The 27,706-nt window shown below is 44.8% G+C and overlaps 1 protein-coding gene across 1 annotated transcript in view; it reads right to left on the bottom strand.

Moving 5' to 3' along the window:
• The window catches only part of CNN3 (calponin 3), a 30,169-nt gene extending 2,945 nt beyond the window's left edge, over nt 1-27,224 (bottom strand). Inside the window, exons 1-5 of the mRNA XM_021668158.2 lie at nt 26,945-27,224; nt 3,480-3,601; nt 3,200-3,266; nt 2,203-2,340; nt 1,750-1,866 (exon numbers count right to left, since the gene is read on the bottom strand). Of these exons, the coding sequence (XP_021523833.1) occupies nt 1,750-1,866; nt 2,203-2,340; nt 3,200-3,266; nt 3,480-3,601; nt 26,945-27,001 (501 nt within the window). The 5' untranslated portion in view covers nt 27,002-27,224. The remainder of the gene's footprint in view (nt 1-1,749; nt 1,867-2,202; nt 2,341-3,199; nt 3,267-3,479; nt 3,602-26,944) is intronic.
• Nucleotides 27,225-27,706: the final 482 nt, after the last annotated feature.

The following is a 27,706-nucleotide window of genomic DNA, read 5'->3' as shown; positions in this document are numbered from 1 at the left end:
GTTTTAAATAAAATGTGAAAGCAAATGCCAGGTGTATTCTCTGGGAGTGTAACTAGGGTTTCTTTAAGTTTCAAAATCACCAACATTTTCGCCAGAAGGGAACCACATTTTATTCCTGCAACTGCTATGTCCTTGGACAGAGCTGGAGAAAGGTGGAATAAGGAATCTGAACTCGGCAAAGTTCAGGGAAACAATTAACTTTTCTTCCCCACTGAGAATAGTACGGCTTCAGGACTGACCATTACATCCTGTTCCACTGGTTAGAAACACTTTTCTGATGTTGAATCTCTTTTCTTTAAAAATAAGATTAAAGAAAATCTTTATTACTAAATATAAAATCTGTTCATTGGAGAAAATTCAGAAAACACATATGAGCAAAAAGGATGGGGACAAAAATCATCGTGCTACCACCATCCATTCACTGTCAACATTTGTGAATACGCTTTTAGCTTTTTACCTATGTGTCTATGTATATATCTACAGATGCACGTACATATCTACATATACATACAAAAACATGTATGTGCATTTTTAATTTAAAAATGCAGACTGACCTGATTTTTGATGATCTGATTTTCCCCCATAACCTATCTTTTCAAACTCTACTGTATAATTTTACATTCCATTTTGCTTTTATGGAGTCGTAATTCAACCAACTGTTGTTCTGAAATGTAGGTTTCCAGTTTCTCACCAATACAATTTTGTACTGTGTAAAAATAAATCCAGCTTACAAAGACTCAGTCAAGAGAGGGGCACTGTATCAAGCAGGTATTGGAGAGGAGAGCCAACAGCATTTAGGACATGAGCAATGATGTTTCCATGACACTCTCCAGGGGAACAATGAAGGGAAGGAAAACATCTCAACTACGTACGTCAGAAGAATTTAAACTGACAAATTCTACCAGGGCTTGGCTGCTCTATCATGCGTTAGTACTGTAAATAAGTGACTTTGGCATTAAGGTTTTGTAAAATTGCCTCATTTGGTCACTAACATTAAGGAATTTATAAAGTGCATTTTCTGGCTGGGTGTGGTGGTGCACGCCAGTAATCTCAGCAATTTGGGAGGCAAAGGCAGGAAAATTGCTTGAGCACAGGAGTTTGAGACTATCCTGGGCAACAAAGTGAGACCCTACCTACACATAAAATAGGCTAGGTGCAGTGGCTCACCCCTGTAATCCTATCACTTTGGGAGGCCAAGGCGGGCAGATCACCTGAGGTCAGGAGTTAAAGACCAGCCTGGCCAACATGGGAGTTTCGCCATGTTGGCCAGGCTGGTCTTTACTAAAAATACAAACTTAGCTGGGTGTGGTGGCTCATGCCTATAATCCCAGCTACTTGGGAGGTTGAGGCAGGAGAATCGCTTGAATCCAGGAAGCAGAGGTTGCCGTGAGCCAAAATCGCACCACTGCACTCTAGCCTGGGTGACAGAGCGAGACTCCATCTTGGGGGAAAAAAAAGATAAAATAAAAAATTTAAAAGTGCATTTTTTCCTTTAAAAAAATAGTATGAGTCAAACAAAAATTTTCATTTCCTGGGGGAAATAACTGTCAAGTCAGGTGGCATACCTGAGGTTTCCTCTAAAACTTAGTCTTATGGGCTTTAAATAGACATAAATTATATAAACTACACACACACCCCAGTACTATAGTACTTCTATCTATTCTTTACTTAGGAGAGGCTTAATATTTTGCATGGTAAGAATTAATCATACTGAATAAGTAACTGAATAAGAAACACCACATTACTTACCTGCAGACCAATTACACTTTGGCCAGCTTTTAATTTTCCTTCATCAAAACGTCTTGTCTGTTTTTCTGCATACTTAACTCCAATGTCAATGGTTGTATGGAATCCTTTTGTTTTAGCCTAGACAGAAACATGCACACTAACTGAAAAGGCCAACGCAGTTTCACAGAAGGAATAACAAAGAAATGATATGACCACAGATGAAGGGGGCCCAAATTAGAGATGAAAAATATTTAAGGCTGTTCAGTAATACACTGTGTCATCTGAAATGCGAGTGTTGTAAGTAAGCTACCTAGTACGAGGCAGCTGATGTCAGCAGTCTTTCCACAAAGCTAATAATTAGAGAAGAGACAGGCCCCGCCCCACCTGATCTGAACCCTGATGAGAAAGCAATGATGCAATTCATCACCAACGCCGTGGGAATCTGTTAACCAGCCATTAAAGAGATGTACGTACCAGACCTGCTAGGGCCACCAGAGTTGTCTGAACCTGGGTCATGTTTCCATTCTCAAAAAGATCATTTGCTTCAAATATGTCATGTGGCTTCATTCCATAAGCCTGAATAGCTTTAATAAAGTTGCCAATATTCTCCAACTGTAAAGAAAAAGAGTTTTATAACATCTGGAGCTAAATATTGACATTCATAATTTCTAAGCATTCTAAGGCTTCATAACTAGTTACAAGATGCCGCCCAGAAAGCTGCTTGACGAGGATTCAACCAAATACATACTGAGCACGGCTCTCTCTAGAACAGAAAGAGCAAGAAGAGTGTGTGTGTCTCTCTCTGTGGGTCACATCATGGTCTCAATATTTTTAAACAGTTAAGTGTTTTCAGGTTTTAAGGGCAAGCTCTTCCTTATATATTTTAAAAGATTTCTGTATCAGAGCTTTCCAGGCCTGGAACCTCGTTAGAAGGTATATAATTACTCATACTAATAAATAATTCAGTATGTGTTTTCATTTTAATTTCAGAATAAATTTATGGTTACTAAATACTCATTCTCTCATATCTCAAAACACATGTTCAAGACCAGTAAGTACCCCATTTTCCTTACTCATACATATTCATGAACTAAGATTCTGTCTGATACAGTGTTCTGTAGGCCACCGTGAGTCATGTGGAAGGCCTTGCTTTTTCCCTTGTTTATCCTTAAGGTCTGGATTGCACTTCTCTCTGTAAGCTGTGTCAAGTCCTTTCTGAATGTACACAGACCAAATATAAGAAAACTTCTAAGTTAAATGTAATAATTACAGAACTAGTTCAATAAGTAATTATAGGACCATAAAAAAAGCAAAAATAAATATGTACAAATTTCTGCTACAATGTCTATTTAAAAACTAATCAAAAAGTAAAACAAACAAAAAACCAAAAAAACCCACCAAACCTGAAATAAAGTTTTCACTACATAAAATGCAACCCACTAGAACCAGAGGTGGTTGGTTTGGCTGTTACCTGAGGCCAGTTCAACGAGGACTCATTGACTTTCTTCACTGAGCCTGGCTGTAGCTTGTTTATGAGTCTGAAAACAAAAATATGAGACATACTATTTACTGGTCACACAAAAACAAGGATTGAAATATCAAGTTGCTCCCTTTAACATCAGTAAAGGAAAGCAATAAATATATCTGTAGAACATCAAGGTGTGACTCCCTGGGCTGAGAAGGAGAGTAACAGAGAAGGCCGTGGAAAGAACTAGAAGAACAGAAACAGACCATGGAGGGCCGTAACTCACTCGCAGAGGATGATGCCATCCTTTAAGCCCAGCTGGAAGTTGGTGCCAATGCTCATGCCTGTCACCTCTTCTATCCAATTGCGAAGATCTTCTTCTGCCTGATGATCATACTTGGAAGCAATCTGAAATACAAGTTAACTCACTTTAGAAGAATTTCACTAAAGCACCAGAAACTGCCGACTCACAAAGCGCTCTGCTTTCACTATCCATTAAGACCACAGCTGTGAAGTGCAGTAAGTGACACTCAGTAGCGCTCACTGGCAAAGTTAGTCAACTGTTACAGCTTCAGTAACTAATAACAAATTTTTGAACAGCACATGGAGAGGCTGGGACTGACAAGGAGAGAATATCCATCAAGAGATGTCAGATTTCCATTCATGACCCACAGGAAGTGACAAGGATTTAACGGTGTGTGACAATACGGCACTCAAACTTTAAGTCATTAATCACCCTACTCCAAAAAAAGATGGGGAGAGGATTCTGACACACGCAGTTATTTCACAGAGTATGTCACCTGGCCAAAACATAACATCCAATAGTTTTGTTGACTGGAAAGTTCTGGTGTTTGCCTTCTATTCAGCCAAATGCACACTACATACCACACACACACACACTTTCCTCCGTACTAATTGCTGTACAATATTTAAGTTGTTTATGTCGTCGCTATCCTATTAGACTTCTTACAGGAAGGAAAAGCATCTAGTTCACTCAGATTCTTAGTACCTAGCATTGAACCTGCCACCCAAACATATGATAAAACTGAAAGAAAGTTTGTTAACTTCTTACGTGCAGAATTCTAAAATAAAGACAACTCACCAACACAAATGCTATGCTATTATTATACATGGTAAAACTACTAAACATAAGTTTTGAAAGATCCATTTTTAATAAGACCACAGACCTCAATTTAAAATAATTTTAAAACTAAAATTTAAACAAAATATTGTTAACAAATCACATGCCCAAGTTCTGAAGCTATTCCTTGTCCTGGAGTCCTTAAAAGGGCTGGTTAATCAGGTTTATGGAGAACACAGCTGAGGCAGGCGCAGTGGCTCACACCTGTAATCCCAGCACTTTGGGACGGAGCTGGGTAAATAGCTTGAGCTCAGGAGTTCGAGACTAGCCTGTGCAACATTCAGAACCCTCATCTCTACTAAAAATTAAAACATCAGCTGGGCTTGATGGTACATGCCGTCATCCCAGCAACTTGGGAGGCTGAGATAGGAAAATCACTTGAGCGCACGAGATCGAGGCTATAGTGAGCCATGATCCCGCTATTGCACTCCAGCCTGGGCAACAGAGTAAGACCCCATCCCCCACCGACCCCCCTCCCCAAAAAAATAACCTACATCTGGGAAGAAGGAAAAATCCAGTTTCATTTGTCTTCTCATTCAGCACAGGTGAAAATGCCAAGTATACACAGGAAATGCCCAGAGGATAGAGATCATGAGCTTGGAAATCAATTACATTGTTGGAAATGGGAATAAAGGTAGAAATGTCTGCTGTGCCATAAGACATATGGAGGTTTAATTACTGCAAGAAATGAAATGGCATCTTGACATTTTAGTCACAAGGACGTCTCACAAGTTCCAGTCTACACCATTCATGGAGGAACCAAGCACAGCTGTGAGAAATGCCCTAGGTTGCTGGTGCCAGAGCATACAGGACTGCGGGCTGCATTCAAGAGAGAGAGCCTGATCACTAAGATCCGGACAGACATTTATGAGCCTGGCCAGCTTACCTGTAAGTCACCAAACAGTGAAAACCAACACTGAGTCTTAAAAAACATAGACTCAAAGTGTCACACTTGATCACAGTTCCTTTTTATGCCTATCAAGAGCCACAACAGCCTTTTACGTTTCTCAAGATTGGAAAAAGATCCTGTTTCCCAGGTCAAATAAGTGGAAAGCTCTATATTCCATGTTGCCCTCTTAAAGGCTCCTGAGCCTGAGAGATCCCTGGCACATAATTAGACCACTCCTGGGCTGCTTTCAGGGACCCTCTTCCCCTCCCCAACACACCAAAACATGAGGCTTCTGCTTTGACGGAGAGGGGGCAAATTATTCCTCTAAATTACTGTGGCTTTAGGGAGATGGCAGTTCTTGATCCTTTGTGCCCTTTACCCCAAATTGGAAAAATGACTCTACAGCTTTGATAGAATAATGGATAATTGGTTTAAACTGTAGATTTACTTAACCAGAATTACAAAAGGAAATCCAACAAGTTTATAAATTTTCATATTAAGATGACTAACTGTGCAACGTTTCATGGATCCAGTCTGGCCTGGAGGTTAGTTTATAAAAGACAGTTTTAAGTACAATGTAAGGCTGTCTCCCAGGCTAGTCTCAAACTCTTGGCCTCACGCAATCCTCCTGCATCAGCCCCCACAAAGTGCTGAGATTACAGGCATGAGCCACCACTCCCAACCTCCATTACTCCTATTATGCCTCAGATAAATATTCTTGGATAATATATCTCCTCCAACACATCAAATAAAGCCATTTTTATATGGCACCTTTAGAAAATAAATATTAAATCGGTAGACACATTTTTATTTTTCTTTTTTGAGATGGAGTCTTGCTCTGTTGCCCAGGCTAGAGTGCAGTGGTATGAACTTGGCTCACTGCAACCTCCACCTCCCGGGTTCAAGCAATTCTCCTGCCTCAGCCTCCTAAGTAGCTGGGATTACAGGTGCATGCCACCATGCCCGTCTAATTTTTATATTTTTAGTAGAGACAGGGTTTTGCCATGTTGGCCAGGCTGGTCTTGAAAACTGACCTCAGATGATCTGCCTGCCTTGGCCTCCCAAAGTGCTGGGATTAAAGATGTGAGCCACCAGGCCCAGCCGGTAGACACATTAATTCTGAAGTCCTGACTATACTTTCACTCTGGGGTCTTGTTCTGGGTGGCTGGAAAAATAAATTCTCTCCATGTAAATTGGAGGTGGGGGTATGAAAGGGGATAGGCAAAGAAGAAAAGGAGAAAACAGTACTCCTCAAGCATCAACTATGGAAAGCAAATTCTAATTGTAAGGTGATTGTTTTTTCCAAAAGTGGAGGCATTCTCAACTAGGAGACAGATTTTGATCAATCTGAAGAAAAACGTAATATGCTAGGGTGAGAGGAGATGTGCCTTGGTGCCATGCCTGGCTCCATCTGTCTTTGCTATGGGCCCTGGGTTAGTTCCTCTAACTTCTCTGGATCCAAGAGGAAGGCTGAACTGGATGACTCTACTGGGTCCTTTCCTACTCTCAGCTGTCTACACAATTTGGTCAAATAATCAAAAACTGAATAAGTATTTTCTCGTTTCTTCAAATGTAGAGAAAAAATTATGCTGGAGTAGTTTGAGGTATTTCGCAGGATGGTGATGACGATGGTAATTCTTATACCAAATGATACCAATTATTATTTAAGCAGAAAAACATTAAAAGCCTATTTATGTGTCCTTTTTTCAAAATGTGTCCAAGAGATTTGGTGCCATGCCCCAAACCATGAAGTGATTACATACCTAACTTGAAATATCCTAGTAGATTCCAGTAAGAAGTTTCATCTTCTCTCTTGACAGTTCTTGTCAGGGAGTGATGAGACAAAAATCAAGCACTGGGGTCAGGTGGACCTCAGTTCAAATCCTGGCTCTACCAATGAGTGGCTGCGGGGTGGGGCTCTGGACAGATGATGCTGTCCTTGAGACTTATCATATTACCACGTGCACAGAAGAAATTCATAAGTACATGTATGCAAAACTCAAGGCCCCAACTGATCAATTAAAAATTAAAACCAGGAAGGCAGCCACACCAAATAGCTGTTGGTTTGGGCTAAGGGTTTCCTTTAAGTAAAGGAGCAACAGCATTCTTCTATCCAAATACTGCGAGTATTTTTCTAGTAAGTGAGCTTTATGCAGTCAGGCCAGCTAAGCAGCGTCATCTTTTAAAATCAAGGAACTGAGAGCAATTTTAAAAAGTCATCTTTGGCCAAGAAAAATGATTCACTATTTTCATCTAAAAAGCTTTAATTTCTGAACAACTGGCAGAAAAATGCTGACATTTTCTTTCTCTCACCAAAAGAAAGCTAGCTTAAAATAACTGCTTAAACCTCATTAATACTTCATGGAAATTTCACTCTAATTTACTTAAAAATTACTCTTCCAAGTTGTTGATAAACATCCTTTTCTTTATTCTTCAAGATTTATTTTACTTGGCCTTCCCACGCTGCTTTCACAGACTTTCTGCCTTGCTCTTTCAAATCCACAGCAGTCCCTCTCTTTATATGCCCATCCTTCATTTCTTAAGCACACACAAATTCTCCAGGCAGTGCCTGACAGCCTTCTTTGCATCAAGGCACACATGAAAACGATCCAGGAACCCAGGAGAATCCCGTCTGGACACATCCGCTGGAGGATCCTCCCCGAAGCTCTCTAACATCCCTCTTGGCAGATACAACCAACATATGAAGAAAAGGACCAAGAAAAAAGCCTCCTGGGGCATCAGATGCAGCTAATTCTCCTCCTGGCATTCAGCCTTCAATCTGCTCTGCTCCAGCTCCTCTGACAACTTCACCTGCTCCTCTTCATCTTCCTGTGCCTGAGTCCAGGGCTTATCCCGTGGTGATGGTGGTGGTGGCTTCAGCCCTCAGAGCTTCCCTTGGTCCTCTCGTCAGGACAGTCAAGAGCAGCAGTGTGCGGTCACCCTTCAGTTCAAACGCAGGTCAGTCCTTTCTTGTTTTATGACATTTCTTTACCCCTCACTTTCTTTTATAATTCTAAAATAATAATTGTTTGCTTTTGTTGTTGTTTGTTTTTTTTTGAGATGGAGTCTCTCACTCTGTTGCCCAGGCTGGAGTGCAATGGTGCGATCTCAGCGCACTGTAACCTCCGCCTACCAGGTTCAAGCGATTCTCCTGCCTCAGCCTCCTGAGTAGTTGGGATTACAGGCACCCACCACCACACCTGGCTAATTTTTGTATTTTTAGTAGAGACGGGGTTTTGCCATGTTGGTTAGGCTAGTCTTGAACTCCTGACCTCAGGTGATCTACCCACCTCGGCCTCCCAAAGTGCTGGGATTACAGGTGTGAGCCACCATGCTAGGCCAATTCTAAAATAGTAATTGTTTTTTTTAAAAAAAAATTAGGCTGGGCAAGGCGTGGTGGCTCACACCTGTAATCCTTACACTTTGGGAGGCTGAGGCAGGAGGATCCCTTGAGCCCAGGAGTTTGAGACCAGCCTGGGCAATATAGGGAGACCCTGTCTCTATCAAAAAAAAAAAAAAAAAAAAAAAAAAAATAGGCCAGGTGGGTGGCTTATGCCTGTAATCCTAGCACTTTGGGAGGCCAAGGCAGGAAGACTGTTTGAGGCCAGGAGTTCTGGGATGCAGTGACTGATGATTGTGTCATACAGCCTGAGTGGCAGAGTGAGAATCTGTCTCTAAAACAAAAATAAATGATATACAAGTAGGTAGCGCATGCATTCATAACAGGGGTGGTAGTGTCCCAAAGGGGTGAAAAGTGTTTCTTGTGGTAGACAGCAAAAAAAAAATCTTAGACATCACAAAAACTCAGGACCCTCCAAAGTTCAACGCTACCCAACAAAATCTTATTCCTTTGTTCTAAATCTGGCAGGGGATAGGAGGTAACTACAGACAATGCCTAAAACAACTCTTGGAGAAAGGGATAATGAAAACAAGGTTTAGAAACACTGGATACACTAAGATGTACAGGTCTCTCCCCCAAATCACACTCCCTTAAAGGGAAGGGCCTATCCTTCAGCCAATTATTCTTCCAGCCCACATGCACACATGCCACACATCACTATTAAGCATATATCCAACAGCTCTGGACTAAGACCGCCTTTAGAAACGCAACCCCAAAGGCCTATGCATCCTAACAGTGAAGGGAGACATTAGAGCAGACACAAGCCTACCAGCTGCTGGGAAATAGCCATGCCCCTCCCTGGCTCTGAGATTTGAGAAGCTTCCCCCTCAGAACCCTCAGAAAGGGAGAAAGAGAAACAAGGGAGACCCAGCTTCAAAAAGGACCTCAACAGCTGACCCAAAAGCACAATTCCCGCACTGCTGAACGGTGCTTCTTGGTGTACAAAGGGAGCATTCAGCCCAAGTGCAATTTGGAAAAAAGATGGGGGCACATCTGCCATGAGGTAGAGTGAGGATATTCATGTGTGAGAACTGTCTGATGCCCCCGCTTAGACCCAGGACATTCCAGAATCCACTGGAGAATGAAGACTGCTCGTCTTTCACATGTATTCCTTCTCACAATGCATTGTCATCACAGAGCTTGTTCAAACCTGGAAGCAGACAATTCCAGGTTACTGTCCCTGGTGATGACAACAGTCTCCCTAATTTCAGTTGTGTCTGAACTCTCACTAGGCACCTGTTTTGAGCCACCAGGATAATCCAGCATTACTCCAAACTCTCTAAGTAAACTCGTATTCAACATTAGCTTCTGTTTTTCAAGTGTTCCCTGTGTTCCTTAGACTCTACTTCCGTCTTCTTTCTCCATTATTCCTTCTTTCTGTCCTTCCTCTAAATGGCTGGTTCATACCAGGTACAGTTCAAAGGCAACTCCCTGCCCTAAAAGCTTACATTCTAGCAGAAAGAGCTATTAAATAAGGTATGTTAAAGAGTTTGCAAAAATATATATAAAATAGGGTGTCTAAAATAAAGAGAGACTGGAACAGTGGGGGCTACCACGGTCCTAAAACAGGAACCAAACAGATTTCCATCTCAAATATCAAGATTCCTCCTTTCCTTCCTTCTCACTGTCACTTGCCATTCTTGATATCTCATGCAAGGACAAGGAACAGGCTTCAACATTTTCATCTGCCTTAAGTCTCTCCACAAAGAATCCTATAAACATGTACTGAAGATCACATGCTTTCAAGCCAAACTTCAAAACACTGTGTTCCCAGTTCCAGTGTGACCTCAGTAAGTAACTGAACCCAGGTCACCCCATTCCTTGTGGGTAGACTCCTTCCTTCCAGGGCCACTGTGAGGATGAAGCCTGTTCCATAGAACATCCAGGACCCACTGCAATACCTGACACATAGCAGCATGCATGCCCTCCAATTTTATCAGCTTGAGTGCCCAGGTACAGAGCATTCAATTAAGCAAACCCCACTGCAACTTGTTCCATCTATTGTTTGCAATCGCAAAGAAAGCCCCACCGCAGACAGGCTCACCTGGGGCGCCAGCCTTCACCACTGTCTACTCCCTTTACCACTCTTCCTGAGGCTGGTTCCTGCCTGTCTTTGCAAAAGCTCTTGTCACTGCTTAGAATGTCTTTGCATCTGAAATTCTCAGTCTTTTTCAGACCGTTGCTGACAAAAAGGATCGAGGAACTATTTTACAAAATCAGGCATATATCTTATGGAGGGTAGGATTGAGAATTCTAGAGAAAATCACTTTACATTTGGGACAGTGATGTGAAGATAGAATGCATGCCTTTCTCAAAGTCACCACAGAATCCCAAGACTCATTCCATGGCGTGAACGTGCTAAAGATTTGATGTGGAAGAACCAGACATCTGAAAGCTGTGGAAAATCACGCTCGCCTCAGTTAAACAGGAATAAAGTCTAGGAGCATTTTAAAGCCAGGTCCTCCTCTCAGAGGTACAACTGGATCTTCAGATCAAGGTATCAGCATATGGCACCAACCAGCATGATTTTTTCCCTCCAAATGTGTATAGTCGGGTAAATACAAAGACATTATATCTCACAATATACAAAAATGTATCTCACGATATACAAATATTGTGAGACTGGCAAGAAATTAAAGCTTTAAAAATAACTAGGACGGGTACAGTGGCTCACACCAGCAGTTTGGGAGGCCAACACTGGAGGATCACTTGAGCCCAGGGGTTTGAGACCAGCCTGGGCAACACAGTGGGACCGTGTCTAGAAAAACTGCAAAAATTAGCTGGGCACGATGGCACACACCTGTGGTCCCAGCAACTTGGGAGGCTGACAGGTGGGAGGATCACTTGCGCCTGGGAGGTTGAGGCTGCAGTGAGCTGAGATCAGGCCACTACACTCCAGCCTGGGCAACAGTGGGAGACCCTGTATCAAAAAATATAAATAAATAGTTAAAAAGGACCTAGTCCAGTGCCTAAAACAAAGGGTATAATGGTAGAAAGATGCAGAGCAAACAAAATGTCAATTCTGTCTTCTGTGTCTAGAAAATGACCGTTAGACTGCCAAGCTTAGAGGACACAGTTTAAACTGGATATTTCAAAGTTTGAATCTAAACAAGGAGGGAACAAATATAGACACTGGATTCCCAGAAAATCTAGACTCAGAAATAACAAGAAACAAAGAAGTGCGTATCAGGCAGCTCACTGTGAGAGAAGCCTTGGCAAACAGTAATGACAACAACCTAGAGGGAGGCCTGCTTCCATCCCAACCCTACTCAGAGAGCAAGGTTCTATTACTGGCTGGAGGCTGGCAGGCGCCCTCCCAGAGTGGACTCCTGGGCAGACAGTGGGCAAGCACGTGGCGGGGAAGGGCAGCCATCACCAAGGCTGCATGGGCACACAAGACATGTCCAAGAACACCTGCCCATGTCCCCTCCTTGAGGGAAGAACAGGCTCTTGCCCATCTTTGTATCCCTCATGCCCATGCCTGATACATAGTGTGTACTCGATTCATGATTTTTCACCCACTGATAGGATTACCAGCCTAGGGAAATGCCTCAGATTTAAAGATCTATCTTGTTTCGGAAAGGCATCTGCATGTGAATGCCACTGCCTTTTATGGGCGTCACATCTCCTTGATCTGCCAATCTGGTAATCTTAGATGGCCCACTAGGGATATAACTGCATTACTTTCTGATAAAAGTTCCTTACGTCTAAGGCACTCCTGAAGTCCAGTTTAGTAACCCTAGAAGTAGGGTACAGTCAGAAGGAACACCATGCCCACTGTGCTGATGTCATGGCACAAGAAACTCATGGTGATGTGTACCTCAATGTTTGGATTTAGATGTGTTCTCTTCTGTTTTGGTCATTAATAATTTAGAAACTATTGAGCATACTTATTAAGGAAATTGGGAATCAGAAGGATCTTTCTTACATTAACTCACAGTTTATTCAAAATATATGTAAAATCCTGCCCCAAAGTTCTATCATTAGTAATGCCTACTCAGTGAGTTGAGTAAGTTAAAAACTCAACACTATCTTGGTCTGCACAGTTATATAATTCTTTATAAAACAGTATTGCTTATTTGTTTAAATCAAAACAGCCCCATGAGGTTATCAAGGAAAGCATTATTTACAAGAAATGGGTGCGCATGGAGTTCATGTGAGCCAGAAAACCTCCCACAGTGATCATCACCATACTTTAGAGACAGGAAAAGTCAATTTGACAAAGCAAGGATTAGAATCCTTCTTCTACATGGAGTTATTTTGTCTACCTCATCAAGTGATTCTGTTGATTAAAACAAAAGGAGCTAACGCTTTGTAATCAAAGGAAGTCAGTTAACAATCCCAGTGTACTCTGGTAGGTTAAACCCTATCTGTGGCAATATGATCGATTCTGAGTGATGCATTCTGAAAGGGGACACTGATAAGCTGACATCAGTTTCTAGAAGGAGTAAACTAGGTGGTGAAAGGATTAGAAAAACCATATACATCCTATTATGAGAAACTGGCTAACCAGGAGTGGCTACATATGACCTGGAAGTTTAGGAGGCGAGTTAGCTCCCATCTAAATATTTAAATGGAAGTCACACAGAAGAGGGAGGTGATTTATACTGAGTGACACACAGAGGACAGACCAGGCACACATATGTAGAAACTCCCAAGAGATGAACTAGAAGCAAACAGGCATGGAAAAATACCATGTTTTGAGTGCCAATGAAGCACAGGCAAGAAGAGATGACCTCCAACAAAGCTTGTTGAGAACATTCTCTCACTGGGAAGGAGGCCAGGCAGGTCTTGAATTTTGGAGATCTGTAGAGATTTTGCTGTAAAGAGATGAAACTAGGGATGTTCTTCAAGTTTTTGTTTTCTTTGTCTCACTGCTAGAGTATTTAAGAGCCTAACTCATTCCCGCATTTGTAGGTATCAGCTCTTTGCCACTCTCCAGATTGTCAAGCGCTGTCTCTTCAGCAGGACCTCTAGGTACCTCCCAAAGAACCCTTGAGTCAGGAGCATGGGTAACACTGAAGAGCTGTCATTTATCTTTCCATAACGACAAGGCACGTGACACATTTGCAACTTTTCTGTAGTTTCAGAATGTACACTCCCTCCTCAACTCTTCAGTAAGCCCGCTTCACAGGACGAGCCTCACCGTCTACTGTGACTCAAGGCAGGCACGAAATCTGCCTCAACATCACTGTCCCAGACATCCACTGTCTTGTTCTGAGAAGGAACTGGTCTCAACCAACCTGGGGAGCCCTCATCTCACAGATCACTGACCACAGTCATCCCCATGCTCTCATCTGCCAACCCCAAAACTGAGTCGAAACACCACGCGGCTCCTTTACTGAGGGCTATTGATGGGACAAGGCATGAACGTGAGCCAAGGAGAAATGGGATCTCAGCCCTTTGGGTCAGCCTTGGTAAATCTGGAACTCCTCTCGGCAACTAGATCCAGGCCTGGATCTCAGATTGCAAATGCTTTTTTGCTTACTACAATGGAGTCTGTCCCATTTGAGAAAGGCGGCTTTACACAACCAGCTATGAACAGAGTGGACACATCTGATTTTAAACATGGGATAGATGCTGATGGAATCTTACAGATATATTAACTGTGCAAAAAAGCACCATTTTTTCCCCAGTGAAAATTAGAAAATATGACACTTCCATTAAAAAATAGGATAGAATTTCCTATTTTTCTCTTTTTTTTTTTTTTTTTGAGACAGTCTTGCTCTGTCACTCAGGCTGGAGTGCAGTGGGCATGATAATAGCTCACTGAAGCCTCAACCTCCCAGGCTCTAGGGACCCTTCCGCCTCAGCCTCCCAAGTAGCTAGGACACATGTGCCACCACAGCTGCCTTTTTAAAAATGTTTTGTAGAGATGAGGTCTCCCTGTGTTTCCCAGGCTGGTCCCATTTCCTCCTTTTAAAAGCATTCACACTGTGCCTTATGAAATAGCATACAAAGATATATTATACTTTTTGGGAACCTAAGTAAAAAGTCATTACGTTCATTTTGCTTTTAATGAGGATGTATGGAAAAAAAGATGAAGTCAGAGATAAGGCTCAAACACTTGCATGTCGCCAAGTCCTACACAAATGCCACCCAAAGATGGGTTAGATGCAAACTGAAGTCCAAGCTTCTTATACACCAAGACAAAGAGGGACATAATCAACGATGAGATTCAGAGTTCCTCCAATAGAAAGTCAGCCTAAACACGGTTTCCCCTTTCCAGTCCCAAAGTCTGCAAGGATCCTGTGATGAGATCACAGGGGAACCTCCGCAGTAAAGGCAAACTCCATATTTTACATAATTGTAATGCGATCTGAGAGCATGGATGAGGGAGAAAAAAATAAGTTCCTCTGGAAGCATTACATATTCCATCAGAGTGCTATGCCCCAACATAAAGGTCTCTTGGAGATTATATGGTAAAGGCTTACTACATACAACCAGGCTCAAACAAAATAAACCCACTTCTCATCCCTTCCAGATCAAGGGCCAATGGAAAGAGGAGAGTGAGGCAGTGGCCAGGCTCCAAAGGCACAGCCCAATCAGCAGTGCGCTCACAGGCAGGGCTTAGCCTGGGCCATCTCTTCCTATTCCTGCTCCCTTCCCCACTGGACATCAGTGGCTCCAGATAATAAGGTCAGAAGCAAAGTGACACCCCTATTTCATATGAAAAGAGGACTTCACCTCAGTGCTGCGTTTTCATGGTCCTCTTACCTTCCCCTTCCCAGCTTGGCCCCTTCTCTTCCCGCTGACCTTCCTGCCCTTCTGCTTTGCTCCCACCCACTATCTGTTTTTGAGCTGTTGCCTTTACTTGGTCCATCAATGGGCACAGGCCACCCCGTCTTCCCTGAACTCGCAAATCTTTGATTGAACTTGCTGCCAGCCTCATACACTGTCCTGTTTTTCATTTATTTCATGCCAAGCCTCCCCATTTCCTCATTTAGTACTCTCTCCTAACCCCTGGAAATTTGCTCTACTGATGATCTCTCAAAAGGTCACCAGTGCAGCCTGGGCAACATAGTAAAACTCCATCTCTACAAAAAATACAAAAAATTAGCCAGGCATGGTGGTGCATGCCTATAGTCTCAGCTGCTAGGGAGGCTGAGGCGGGAGGACTGCTTGAGCCCAGGAGGTCGAGGCTGCAGTGAGTCAAGATCGAGCCATTGCACTCCAGCCTCGGGGAAAACAGTGAAGGGGGAGTGCAGGGAGGGAGCAACAGAGCAAGGTCCTGTCTCAAAAAAAAAAAAAAGGTAATCAGTGACTTCTCAGTAGCCAAATCCAGTGGCCTGTTTCCAGTCATCCTCTGGGACTCTATGTAGCACCTAGTATTTTCCAGGAGGCCCCTCTAATCTCTCCTCCTCCAGCTTCTTGCTAAAGGACTTTATCCTGGGGCTTCTTACTCTGGTCTGCTCTCTCCAGCATCAGTATCCTCTCGTCTTGAAACATGTCAATTCTCCCTGAACTCTGGCCTCAGATTAAAATGGTTAGGAGCATGGGCTCTGGAAACTGAATGCTTGGGTTAGAAGCCCATTTCCACCATGCACCAAGTTTCTTCTTTGGTTTTCTTCCCTGCCAACCAGAGATCATTAACAGCACTTACATCAGAAGGTTACTGGGAAGAATCAATGAGTTAATTCACAGTTGTGAGAACTCAATAAATGTCAACGCTTATCCTTCCATCTATGCTTTGCTGGCCATTCCAATCAAGATACTGGAAAGATTTCCTCCTCTGAATTCAACATATCATTAAAAACCAATTACTTGATGTGAATTGATAGCCATTTTGATAAGGTATCATCTTAATGCTACCTAAAGCTTCCTGTTTAAAAAACTACAATATTATCAAACAATTTGTGAAAGAGATGCCCTCATCCCATCCCACTGCCAGCTCCCACCTGAGTCTGCCGGGGATGAGAGATGGAGTAGGGATTACAGATGTAAGTGACTCATGACTTGGTCATAAAGAAACTAAAGCAAGTTACTTTTTTTTTTTTCAACATCAAAAGATCCTCCTCCTCTTTCATACCATTGGTAGGAAATAATTTTTTTTGAAGAGCAATTTGGCAATACCTAAATACATTTAAATGTTAGGTCAAAAGTTACACACTTTTCCACACAACTACTTTTTTTTTTTTTGAGACGGAGTCTTGTACAGTGGCCCCATCTCAGCTCACCGCAACCTCCGCCTCCCGGATTCATGCTGTTCTCCTGTCTCAGCCTCTCAAGTAGCTGGGACTACAGCCACGTGCCACGCCCAGCTAATTTTTTGTATTTTTAGTAGTGATGGTGTTTTACTGTGTTAGCCAGGATGGCCTCAATCTTCTGACCTTGTGATCTGCCGGCCTCAGCCTCCCAAAGTGCTGAGATTACAGGTGTGAGCCACCGTGCCCAGCCCCACACAAGTACTTTTAAAGGAAATATCTACCAGTAGATAGATGAACTTTTTTTTTTAAGAGTCTTTTTTTTTTTAGACAGTGGAAATCCATACAACAGACTATAATTCAGTTTTGAAAATGGCTGAACAATTTTCCAAGCAGTATAAGCAGTTAGGGTAGAGGTAAGGGATACAGGACACTTTCACTTATTTACTTTTCTATTTTGGAACTGTTTGCAGAAAGAGAAGTGGTTCTCATAAGCAAGGAAGATGGCACCCCGAGGTAGATGTACTGTCTTCAGGCAGAGATGACCTGTCCAAAGATTGTGGGCTCAGCAGAGATTCGGACCCAGATCTGGCTCCAAGTCTGAGCCTTTTTCCATCACTGGATGCTCCCCCATCCCTACCCCACAACCAAGCTGAGAGACAGGAACTCTCCGTCCTCTATAGTCTTAGCACAGGCACTCATGCTATCCACCTGAAGATGCTTAGACGCTGGCTTAACATAAAGTCCTTTTAACTCACAGAGACGTGACAATATACTGAAATGTACCCACCACCAATATCATTGTATCAGACTAATGCACATGAATATATTGCCCAGTTGCAGAGAGGACTAATTGGGCTGGATGCAGTGGCTCAAGCCTGTAAACCCAAGACTCTGGGAGGCCACGGCAGGCAAATCACCTGAGGTCAGGAGTTTGAGACGAGCCTGGCCAACATGGTGAAACCCCGTCTGTATTTAAAAATACAAAAAATTAGCCAGGCATGGTGGTACAGGCCTGTAGTCCCAGCTATTCAGGAGGTTGAGGCAGGAGAATCACTTGAACCCAGGAGGTAGAGGTTGCAGTGGGCCGAGATCACACCACTACTCCAGCCCAGGTGACAGAGCAAGACTGTTTAAAAAGAGTAATAAAAGTTCATAAGATACTTGGTAGAGATGTTTCAGACTAAAAACACTTTAACTCTTCCACTGGCCCATATAAAGACTAACCTCCTGCCGCATGCATGTTTTTGAAGTGTGATGTAAGACCGACTGCAGGACAGGGTGTCACTAAAGAAGAAAAAGAAGCGGGGGAAAGCCCAGAGAGGAAGAAAACTTGAAATGAAAATCTGGCTGGCAAAGAATGCATGTGTGTGAGCTGGGAGAGCTGGGGATGGGGTTTTTTAAAAATACAACATCCAAGTCTTTGAAGATAAGGAAAATCCAGAAACAAATGCACCCCAGTATTCAGAGTAGAGAATGGGACCATTCAGGGGAAGGCATCTAGCCACAGGTGGACTTTAAAGGGCAGCCCTAGGGTTCCAGCTCAGCTGCTAAGGACCAAGGACCGCAGCAAGCTCACAATGTGATGCCTAGTGTACGTATAATTTCTATACTATACTCGATTAGAAGCATAATATGATTGCTGTTGCTATTTTTGCATTCAAAGTAGAATCACATGTTTGAATTAACCAACAGCATGACAGAGACTTGCTACACATGGTATTGATTGTTTTCTCTCCTATCTCCTCCCACAAGAAACAAAGGAGACAGGGAAACACGCACTAATGAAGCACACTATCCATTCGTAGAGCCTGGTAAAACTAAGGGTAAGAAGTTGTAGATAATGGAGAAAGATCAGTGTCCAAATATTTAGGAGTGGAGAGGGGAAGAAGCAATGCTGAAGTTCCCTGGCCACAGTTCCCTGGAAAATGCCCCAGAATTGGAGAAATAGCCATAAATGCTTAGGTTACGCTCACCCAGAAGAGTGCTTCCAAGCACAAAAGGTCTCCTCTTTTTTCTGCATTCATGCCTCCAATTCCCTGACCTTCCCACTGCAGACACAGCACCCAACAGTCACACCTACACCCTGAAGTTTCCTGTCCCTCCCTACCTTGTGGGGAAAAACTAGGCATTAGTCTTCTCTACTGAAGGACTTGCTTTACACAGGTCTCAGTAGAGCCTTCATATGAACACATAAACTGAAAGCCTCCAGATTCAAACACTTGAAGGTAAATATGTTAACCAACCAGCTGTGGAGGAATAAAAGCCCTATCTGAAACCAAGAAAGGAAAGATATATCTTATTTAAAATGAATCAACCTCTAAGGCAGAAAAAGCAGAATAAAACCGTGCCCAGTAAGCAAGACCTCTAGCTCTGCAGAGAAGTCCTCAGCCCCCAGAGCAATGTGACAGAATGCTACACATCTAGAGACCTGGTGTTTTCACCGTGGAAATGCCACAGGGGCTGCCCGGTGGTAGAGTCCTGAATAAGGACTCCAGGCAGATCACATTCCTGACACAGAAATGAAACACAGTAGTACTGCTTGGTGTCATGGTCCCCTATCCACCAGAAGTCTCAGGCAGATACAAACAGATTCGTGATTGAATATTAAAGTTCTAGAGATAGTATCAACAACTAGAAGATAAAAGCAGCTCAGAACATAAGACTGAGCATAATTAGCAGAGAACCAGTCAGCAAAATGAAACCATGGCTAAAATTTATTTAATGTGGACTTCTGATTCCAGGCATTATTCTAAACACTTTACATGGATTATCTATCTTATTTCTCCCAACAACTCTATAAAGATGAGTATTATTATATCCTCATTTTACAGACACAGCAGGCAGGTTAAGTCACTTGTCAAATTCACAGTAAGATGCGGAACCAGGAACCCAACCCAGTTCCCACAGTCCGTATTCTTAGCCACTAAGTTCTACTTTCCTTCTGACAAGAACCTTGGATGACAGATATAGGGACATCTTCAAGTTCAAAAAGGTTCACATGGCCATAGGTTTTTTTAAAACTTGGGTCAGGCACAGTGGCTCATGCCTGTAATCCCAGCACTTTGGGAGGCTGAGGCGGGAGGATCACCTGCCTTGGTCAAGAGATGGAAACCATCCCAGCCAACATGGTGAAACCCTGTGTCTACTAAAAATACAAAACTTAGCTGGGCATGGTGGAGTGTGCCTGTAGTCCCATCTACTCAGGAGAACCCGGGAGGCAGAGGTTGCAGTGAGCCGAAACTGCGCCACTGCACTCCAGCCTGGCAACAGAGACTCTGTCTCCGAAAAAAAAAAAAAATTTTAAAGATATTTATATATTTTTTGTAATGAGGACTCCAAAACTGTATAAACTTCGTCCTTACAAACAACCTGGATCTACCTATAAGCTCCAAGAATCCTTAACAAAAATCTCAGGGTACAAGTACATATGAATGACAGTTAAGAGCCCATTTGTGGCTATAAAATAAGCTCAAAGTTAAGGAGAGCCAATGCACATGGTATATGCTACAGGAGGGTAATGCCTAGAATTAAATGGAACTTGCCAACAAATTCTAAGGACAAGCTTCCTCCAACCACCACCTAGTTATACTGAGAAAGAAAATGCAGGGGTGAGCACAGTTGCTCACACTTGTAATCCCAGCACTCTGGGAGGCCAAGGCAGGCGTATCCCTTGAGGTCAGGAGTTCGAGACCAGCCTGGCCAACATGGTGAAACCCCAACTCGAATACAAAAATTAGTCAGATGTGGTAGAGGGTGCCGGTAATTCCAGCTACTCAGGAGGCTAAGCCAAGAGAATCGCTTGAACCTGGGAGGCAGAGGCTGCAGTGAGCATAGATGGCACCACTGTGCTCCAGCCTGGGCAACAAAGGGAGACTCCATCTCAAAAAAAAAAAAAAAAAGAGAGAGAGAAGAAATGCATGTCCTCACTCTCCTGAATACAATGGTTATGACAGGTGAAAAAACAAAACCATCCAACTGTGCTTCCTTTTTTTATGCTGCAGGTCAGATTCATCCTGGCTCAGGATACACTGTTAAAGAGGGAAAGGAGGCAGGAAACTCTCACTAACCCTAATGTCCCAACCTGGAAGGGAAACAGACATAGGGAAGAAAAGCCTATACCTCTGTTGATGGTAGTATTAGCAATGCCATCATTGTCAAGATTGTTTCTGAAATCTAAAAGAGTGGCTAGAGACAGAACAATTTCCACAAATACTAGACTATAAAAAGCTGGACAGTGAGCTTGATAATAATCCTTGTTAAAACTCCTGAGTAGGCTGGGCGCGGTGGCTCACGCCTGTAATCCCAGCACTTTGGGAGGCCGAGGTGGGTGGATCACGAGGTTAGGAGTTCAAGACTACACTGGCCAACATGGTGAAACCCCATCTCTAAAAAAAACACAAACAAACCAACCAAAAAACTCCTAAGAGGAAGCACGGTACCTCCTGTCACTTCAGCGAAGTCTATCTTCTTTATCTGCTTTGGTAGAGACAGGAAAACAAAAACTAAAGCAAACCAACAGCAATGGCTGGTTGCTACCAGGAGCAAAGTCACGGACTGGATCAATGGCCCCTTCTCCAGCCGTATTCAGGAAAATGCAGGCACTGGACAAACCCTTGCAGAGGACACTCTACCATTCCCAACTTAGGAGTCTAAGAAAGAGCCCAGTCAAAACATCTGTCTTAAGAGATAATCCCGGGCTGGGCGCGGTGGCTCAAGCCTGTAATCCCACCACTTTGGGAGGCCGAGGCGGGTGGATCACGAGGTCAAGAGATCGAGACCATCCTGGTCAACATGGTAAAACCCCGTCTCTACTAACACACACACAAAAATTAGCTGGGCATGGTGGCACGTGCCTGTAATCCCAGCTACTCAGGAGGCTGAGGCAGGAGAATTGCCTGAATCCAAGAGGCGGAGGTTGCAGTGAGCCGAGATTGCGCCATTGCACTCCAGCCTGGGTAAGGAGCGAAACTCCGGCTAAAAAAAAAAAAAAGAGAGATAATCCCAAAATCAGCAGCAAAGATGAAAACTTTCAATGTAATAGTAACTATTAAACTACTTAAGAAAAACAAGGCTAGGAATGGTGGCTCACACCTGTAATCCCAGTGCTTTAGCTGGCCACGGCAGTAGGAACACTTGAGCCCAGGAGTTCAAGACTAACCTGGGCAACATAGTGAGAGCAAAAGATAAAGTATTTTTTTTAGAATATTTTGTTTTTAACCACATCCTTTAAAATCATCAGACTTGCACTACGGAATTATGTAGACTACAGAGATAATTTTTAACTTTCTACGTCTAGAGATAGCAAAATCTATTCCTAATGAATAAATTCATTAAGTCAATAAATATTCAAATATTTATTGAGCATATGCTATGTGCCAAGCTATATCCTAAAATACTGAATTGAGACACACCCATGAATAAGATAGAGAGCTTTATCTCTGGTGGGAAGAGACAGACAACAAGCAAACAAAAAAAGATTTTAATTAAAAACCAATTTCCGAACATTCAAGTTTAAAAAGAAAAAAGCTGAGCCCACCAACACATTCTCACCAAGATTCTGCTGCTCTAGCAGCAAGACAAGGCAGATCATCTTCGGGTATAATTTATAGCTGGGTCACCCTGGGTTACTCTGACTCAGAGCAGCTGTGCATCTAAAGCGCACCCAGCAAACAGGCTGGGAGGATTTCGTGGACACTTGTCCTATCTGATTAATACTATATGATTGTTTAACTTACTCTTCAACAACCAAAGATTTTGGTAATAAGTCTTCCAAGATGGTTTTCAGGTGTTGAGAAATACCATTTTGTAACCAAGAAGATCCTGTGGGAAGCTGCTTTGCTCAAATCAGACATCCCAGGGAAGCGGAAGACTAGAAGAATGCGCATTCTGACTCCGTGCTTCTTAATATTTCAGTTACCCTCTACCCAACCAAACACACCAAGGTAAGATTATTTCAGCTTCCCCGTTCCCACTCATCTATTTCTTTCTTCCACTTTCCCTGAGACCTGTAAGAAAGGTTCCTGTGGCATTTGCTCCAAGCCCGATGAAGACATGCTTCATTGTGACCTCAACTTGACAGGAAACTACCCCAACTCCAACATTTTGCCAGGAAATGCTGTGCTTCCCTTGAGGACCTGTTAAATTTTTTCATCGTTTATAAGGCACAGAGCTGTTTCACTTTACATTTTAGTTCCCAAGATGCATTCAAGGGCCTGGCTCAACCTATAGAATATCTGTAGGGCCCATTACTTTATGAGTGTTTCCATTCTCCACCAAGCCATCCATACCAGTGTCTCTATTTTCCCTGGCCCTTCTGCTCTCTGATGGTTTTTGTAAACTGCAAGTTATTGATCATTTGGTGTCATTTTTTTGTTATTAAAGAAACTTTGTTCATATTCCAGGCTGAAAGTTTGGAACTCTAAGGCTTCTTTTTAAGGCTGTTTTCACAAAACTTCTTGCCTATTAAAAAAAAGTAAGTTTGGCCGGGCGAGGTGGCTCAGGCCTGTAATCCTAGCACTTTGGGAGGCCGAGGTGGGTGGATCACCTGAGGTCAGGAGTTCAAGACCAGCCTGGCCATCATGGTGAAACCCCATCTTGAAAATAAATAAATAAATAATAAATTTAAAAAAAAAGTAAGTTTGCATGTTCTGACATATGTTATCATCTTTATTTATTTATTTATTTATTTGAGATGGAGTCTCACTCTGTCTCCCAGGCTGGACTGTAGTGGTGCAATCTCGGCTCACTGCAATCTCCACCTCCTGGGTTCAACAGATTCTCCTGCCTCAGCCTCCCGAGTAGCTGGGACTGCAGGCACATGCCATCACAACTGGCCAATTTCTGTATTTTTAGTAGAGACGGGGTTTCACCATGTTGACCAGGCTGGTCTCGAACTCCTGACCTCAGGTGATCTGCCCGCCTCTGCCTCCCAAAGTGCTGAGATTACAGGCATGAGCCACTTCACCTGCCCATGAATCATCATCTTACCAATCAAGTGTCTTAGAAGATTTTTCCCTGAAATTTTACTGATTAAAGTATTTAAAATCAGAGACCTCCTCAATTCATTGATGAACTGTTTTTTACAGCTAGAATATTATATAGTAAGACCAAAAGCTATTAATATAAATCAAATACTTAAAGACACAGGGACATACAAATCTAAGAAATATAATACCAACAACTAATTTTCTGTTACTAAGAGCTAATAGCTACAATACAGTCACTGAGTACTTACTGTAAGCCAGACACATCTCCACAACATGGTGTTTGGGGGTGGCAACTATTGTTTTCCCCTATTCTACAGATTAGAAAGGAGACAGAAGTCAAGTAGCTTGCCTAGCATCACAGAAGGCAGAAGTGGCAGAATGGGGACCAGAACTCACAAATGCTTGACCCCCAGGTCCACTCCACACCATCTCCCCAGGATGTTTCTACACTTCTTTGTCAAATGAGATTGGGGATGGATGGGGGTAATCTGGCATTCAAGCAATGTTATCAATTATGCAATAAGAAAAAGCAGGAAGGAATCAAAAGGTCAAAACCACGCAATGTCACTTTTGCATATACTCCACCTTTCACCTGGGAGTCCTGAGGCCTCAGTCATGGCTATTTGATTCCCAGGCCCAGAACAGATCAGAAACAGTATCACATAATCACAATGTCAAGAAGTGAAAGGTGGGTAGCAAAAATGGGGGGAAGGGCTGGGCACCCTGGCTCATGCCTGTAATCCCAGCATTTTGGGAGGCCGAGGCGGGGGGAATCACCTGAGATCAGGAGCTGGAGACTGGCCAACATGGCAAAACCACAGGGTTTCTACTAAAACATACAAAAATTAGCCAGGCATGGTGGCAGGCGCCTGTAATCCCAGCTACTCGGGAGGCTGAGACAGGAGATTCGCTTGAACCCGGGAGGTGGAGGATGCAGTGAGCTGAGATCTCACCATTGCACTCCAGCCCAGGCGACAGAGCAAGACTCCATTTCCAAAAAAAAGAGAGGAAGGTGACAACAGAGCTTGTGTAAAACATCCCCAAGTACTTCCCTCAACACTTTTAGAGTTAAAATTCTTAGAACAGTCCAACTTCTGTGACCTTGAGCGAATCTTTCTGAGCTGCAGTGTACTGATCTGTAAATGATGTTGGATAATCCCAGCAATCCTCCTCACCTTACAGAACCACTCTGCTGTTAAGATCAAAAGACTTTCTATGAAAGAATACTGTCTGAAAGGACCACAGAAATGAAAAGGGGTTATTAAAAAATGGGCTCGATGCTTAAAGGGATAAACCCACAGCCTTCATAACTAACTTTCCGAAGGTTCTGAAAACTGAGGTTTTACTGTTTTTAAACATTTATAATAATTATTATGGTGATCTAGCCTGTGTATGCATTTCCTTGGGTCTGCTCAGCAGTAAGCAGGAAAAGGGCAGAAGCTGCTACATTAGTCAGCAAAAAGCAAATTTGCATGGATGTTATTAAAATCCAAGAAAAGTAAGTCACTTGAAGGACTGCCAATGTTATCAGTACCTCAATTACAATGCAAAAGGTAGTAGAGAGACCCAACTGCTGCCGGCCAAGGATCACTGGGGGGGATCACAATTAATGTGCACAACTAGGCCAAAGTAGCATGTCCAACATTTCGGACATGCGGATTCCTCTGAAAAGCTTCCTAAAGTTCGGTTTGTAAACCCTAGGAGGATGGGAACATTAACTTGTTAACAAACTTTTCAGTTGGTGAGGTTTGCACTCAATCATACACAAACCGCTTACCTTCTGCACTCTAAAAAACTGTTTAGCAAACTGTTGTCTACTATGGGCAACACGTTTGAAAAGGACCTAAACGTTTCCATTTTACATACACAGACTAAAATCATCTCCTTGCTTCAAAGACGGTATGATGCGCAGACTAACAGCGGGAGACGAGAGCCACAACTCTCCCTTGGGGCTTGACAACGGTGCGCTTCATTACCTCTACATAATTCGAGTCACACCGCCTACACCCGCAGCCCCAGGATGTTCCAGCTCTGACAATGCCAGTGCCTTCTACCAGCGGTCGGACGGTGCGGTGGCAATCCTGACATGCTTGGGCTCCCGGGAGGTTAATGGGAATTAAAACACAGCAGCCCTCCTTTGTGGCGCTTTGGCCAGAACAGCAGAAGGGAGACAATGAGCGTTCTGTGCGCAGTTCCGCGCCGATTGGCTGGTCTCTCCCCCCAGAAACCCCTGATGTCATGGGCTTGGAATGCAGAGAGGGAGGAAGGAAGGAGAGGATTTGGGGAGGGGGACGCCTCTCATCTCTTTCCCAGGCCAAAAGTCCCAAAGATAAACCTAACGCATTCTTGGGCTCAGTGGCAAAGCTGAGCGTCACCAAATCCCAATCGCTCCAAACTATAAGCCGCCTCAGCAAACAAGCCCTTAACAAAAGCAACACACAAAAATACTCCTCGATGCCGTGAAAGTCTAATGTACAACAAACTTCTCAGTGTTTTACAAAAAGCAGATATCACTCCCACAGCGGCGCGCTCAGGCTTTGTCTCCATTTTTCGCAAAAGCAGCAGCAGCAGCGACAGCAATCTGCCTCTAAATGCTTCCCAGGCACTGAGATCGAAGACTGCGATGGGTTCCGGACCGGCTCCCGTTCTTCGGGGGAGGCCCTGGGGTTGGCCGGACACTTGGCGGTCTCTCTCCCCGGGGGGAGGCGCGAGGTCCCCCCGCAGCCGGGGCCCGAGCAGATGGCGGGGGCGGCAGCAGCGGCTCGCCGGGTCCCTAGCCGAGCGGACGCGCCCCGCCTAAAGGCGAGTGGCCACGCAGCAGCGCCCCCTTCCCGGAGGGCGCGTCCTGCAGCCACCAAACGGCTCCAGAGACCCCCGCAGCCGGAAAGGCCGGCGCCGCGGGACTCCGGGCGCCCGGGAACCCACCGCCCGCCACTAGTGCCGTCCCACGGCGCGGGAACAAAGCCAGGCGGGTGCCCGGGAGCCGGCGCCGCGAGCCCAGGGACGGGACGCGAGCGGGACAGGCAGCTACGCTCGCGCCGCCTCGACGTCCCCTCCCGGGAAAACGGTGAGCCACAGCGGGAGGGGTGAACGAGGCACGGCCCCGCGCCAGGCCAGTCCGAGGGTCCCCCGGGCGCGCCTCGCATCCCTCGCCCCGGGGGTCCCGCGCCCACCCGGGCCGGGCGTACCTTGTTCTTGACCTCGGCCGAGAGCCCGTAGGAAGGGCCCTTGTTGAAGTGGGTCATGGTGGTTCGGGCGGCGGGAAGAGACTGCGCGGGGGTCCCGGGTCTCTCGCACTTCGCTTCCCCGCTCCTAGTCCCGAGAAGCGGCCGCCGCGGGGGATGCTCCGAGCTCGCTCCTCTGGGCGGCGCAGGAGACGGTCGCGGCGGCGGGGCACGGGCGGTGCCTGGGCGAATAGGTCCGACTGAGTGCCGCAGAGCTTCGGGGTCCGCTCCGATGCGCCTGGCTCCACGCTCGCCGCCCGCCTCGCTCGCCGCCCGCACCGCGGGTCCCCTCTGGCCGCCCCCGCCTCCGCCTGGGCCTTCGGGGATTGGCCGCCGGGCCCGACCAATGGAGGGCCGCCTCCTCCCGCCTCTGCGCCGAGGGGCGGCGCGGCCAATTGAAGGGCTGCTGGCCCCGCGCTCCTTCTCGCTCCCTCCCCGCGCGGTCCCCGGCCCCCGCCCCAGCCCTCACGCCACCCGGGCCGGCGGAGAGGCGGCCCCGCCCCCGAGCTAGGGAGGGCGCCTGAGGGCTTCCCAGCCACAGGCGGTTCCCATCCACCTCCAGGCATCCTCCGCGGCGGGCCGGGCCGGCAGGCGGAGGGGAGCGGAAACCCACCGGGGCTGGCCTGCAGCTGACCCGCCGCCTCCGTCTGCCTCGTCCCGGGCTCCAGGCCTAGCGCGCCCAGATGCCGGGCAGGACCCCTCCGCCCGCCGCTGGAACACCAACAG

Source organism: Aotus nancymaae, unplaced genomic scaffold, assembly GCF_030222135.1.
Source record: "Aotus nancymaae isolate 86718 unplaced genomic scaffold, 86718_ANA_hifiasm-v0.15.2.pri h1tg000103l, whole genome shotgun sequence".
Lineage (NCBI taxonomy): Eukaryota > Metazoa > Chordata > Mammalia > Primates > Aotidae > Aotus > Aotus nancymaae.
Note: the sequence above shows the minus strand (reverse complement) of the source record. Positions and strands in the feature narration are given on the sequence as shown.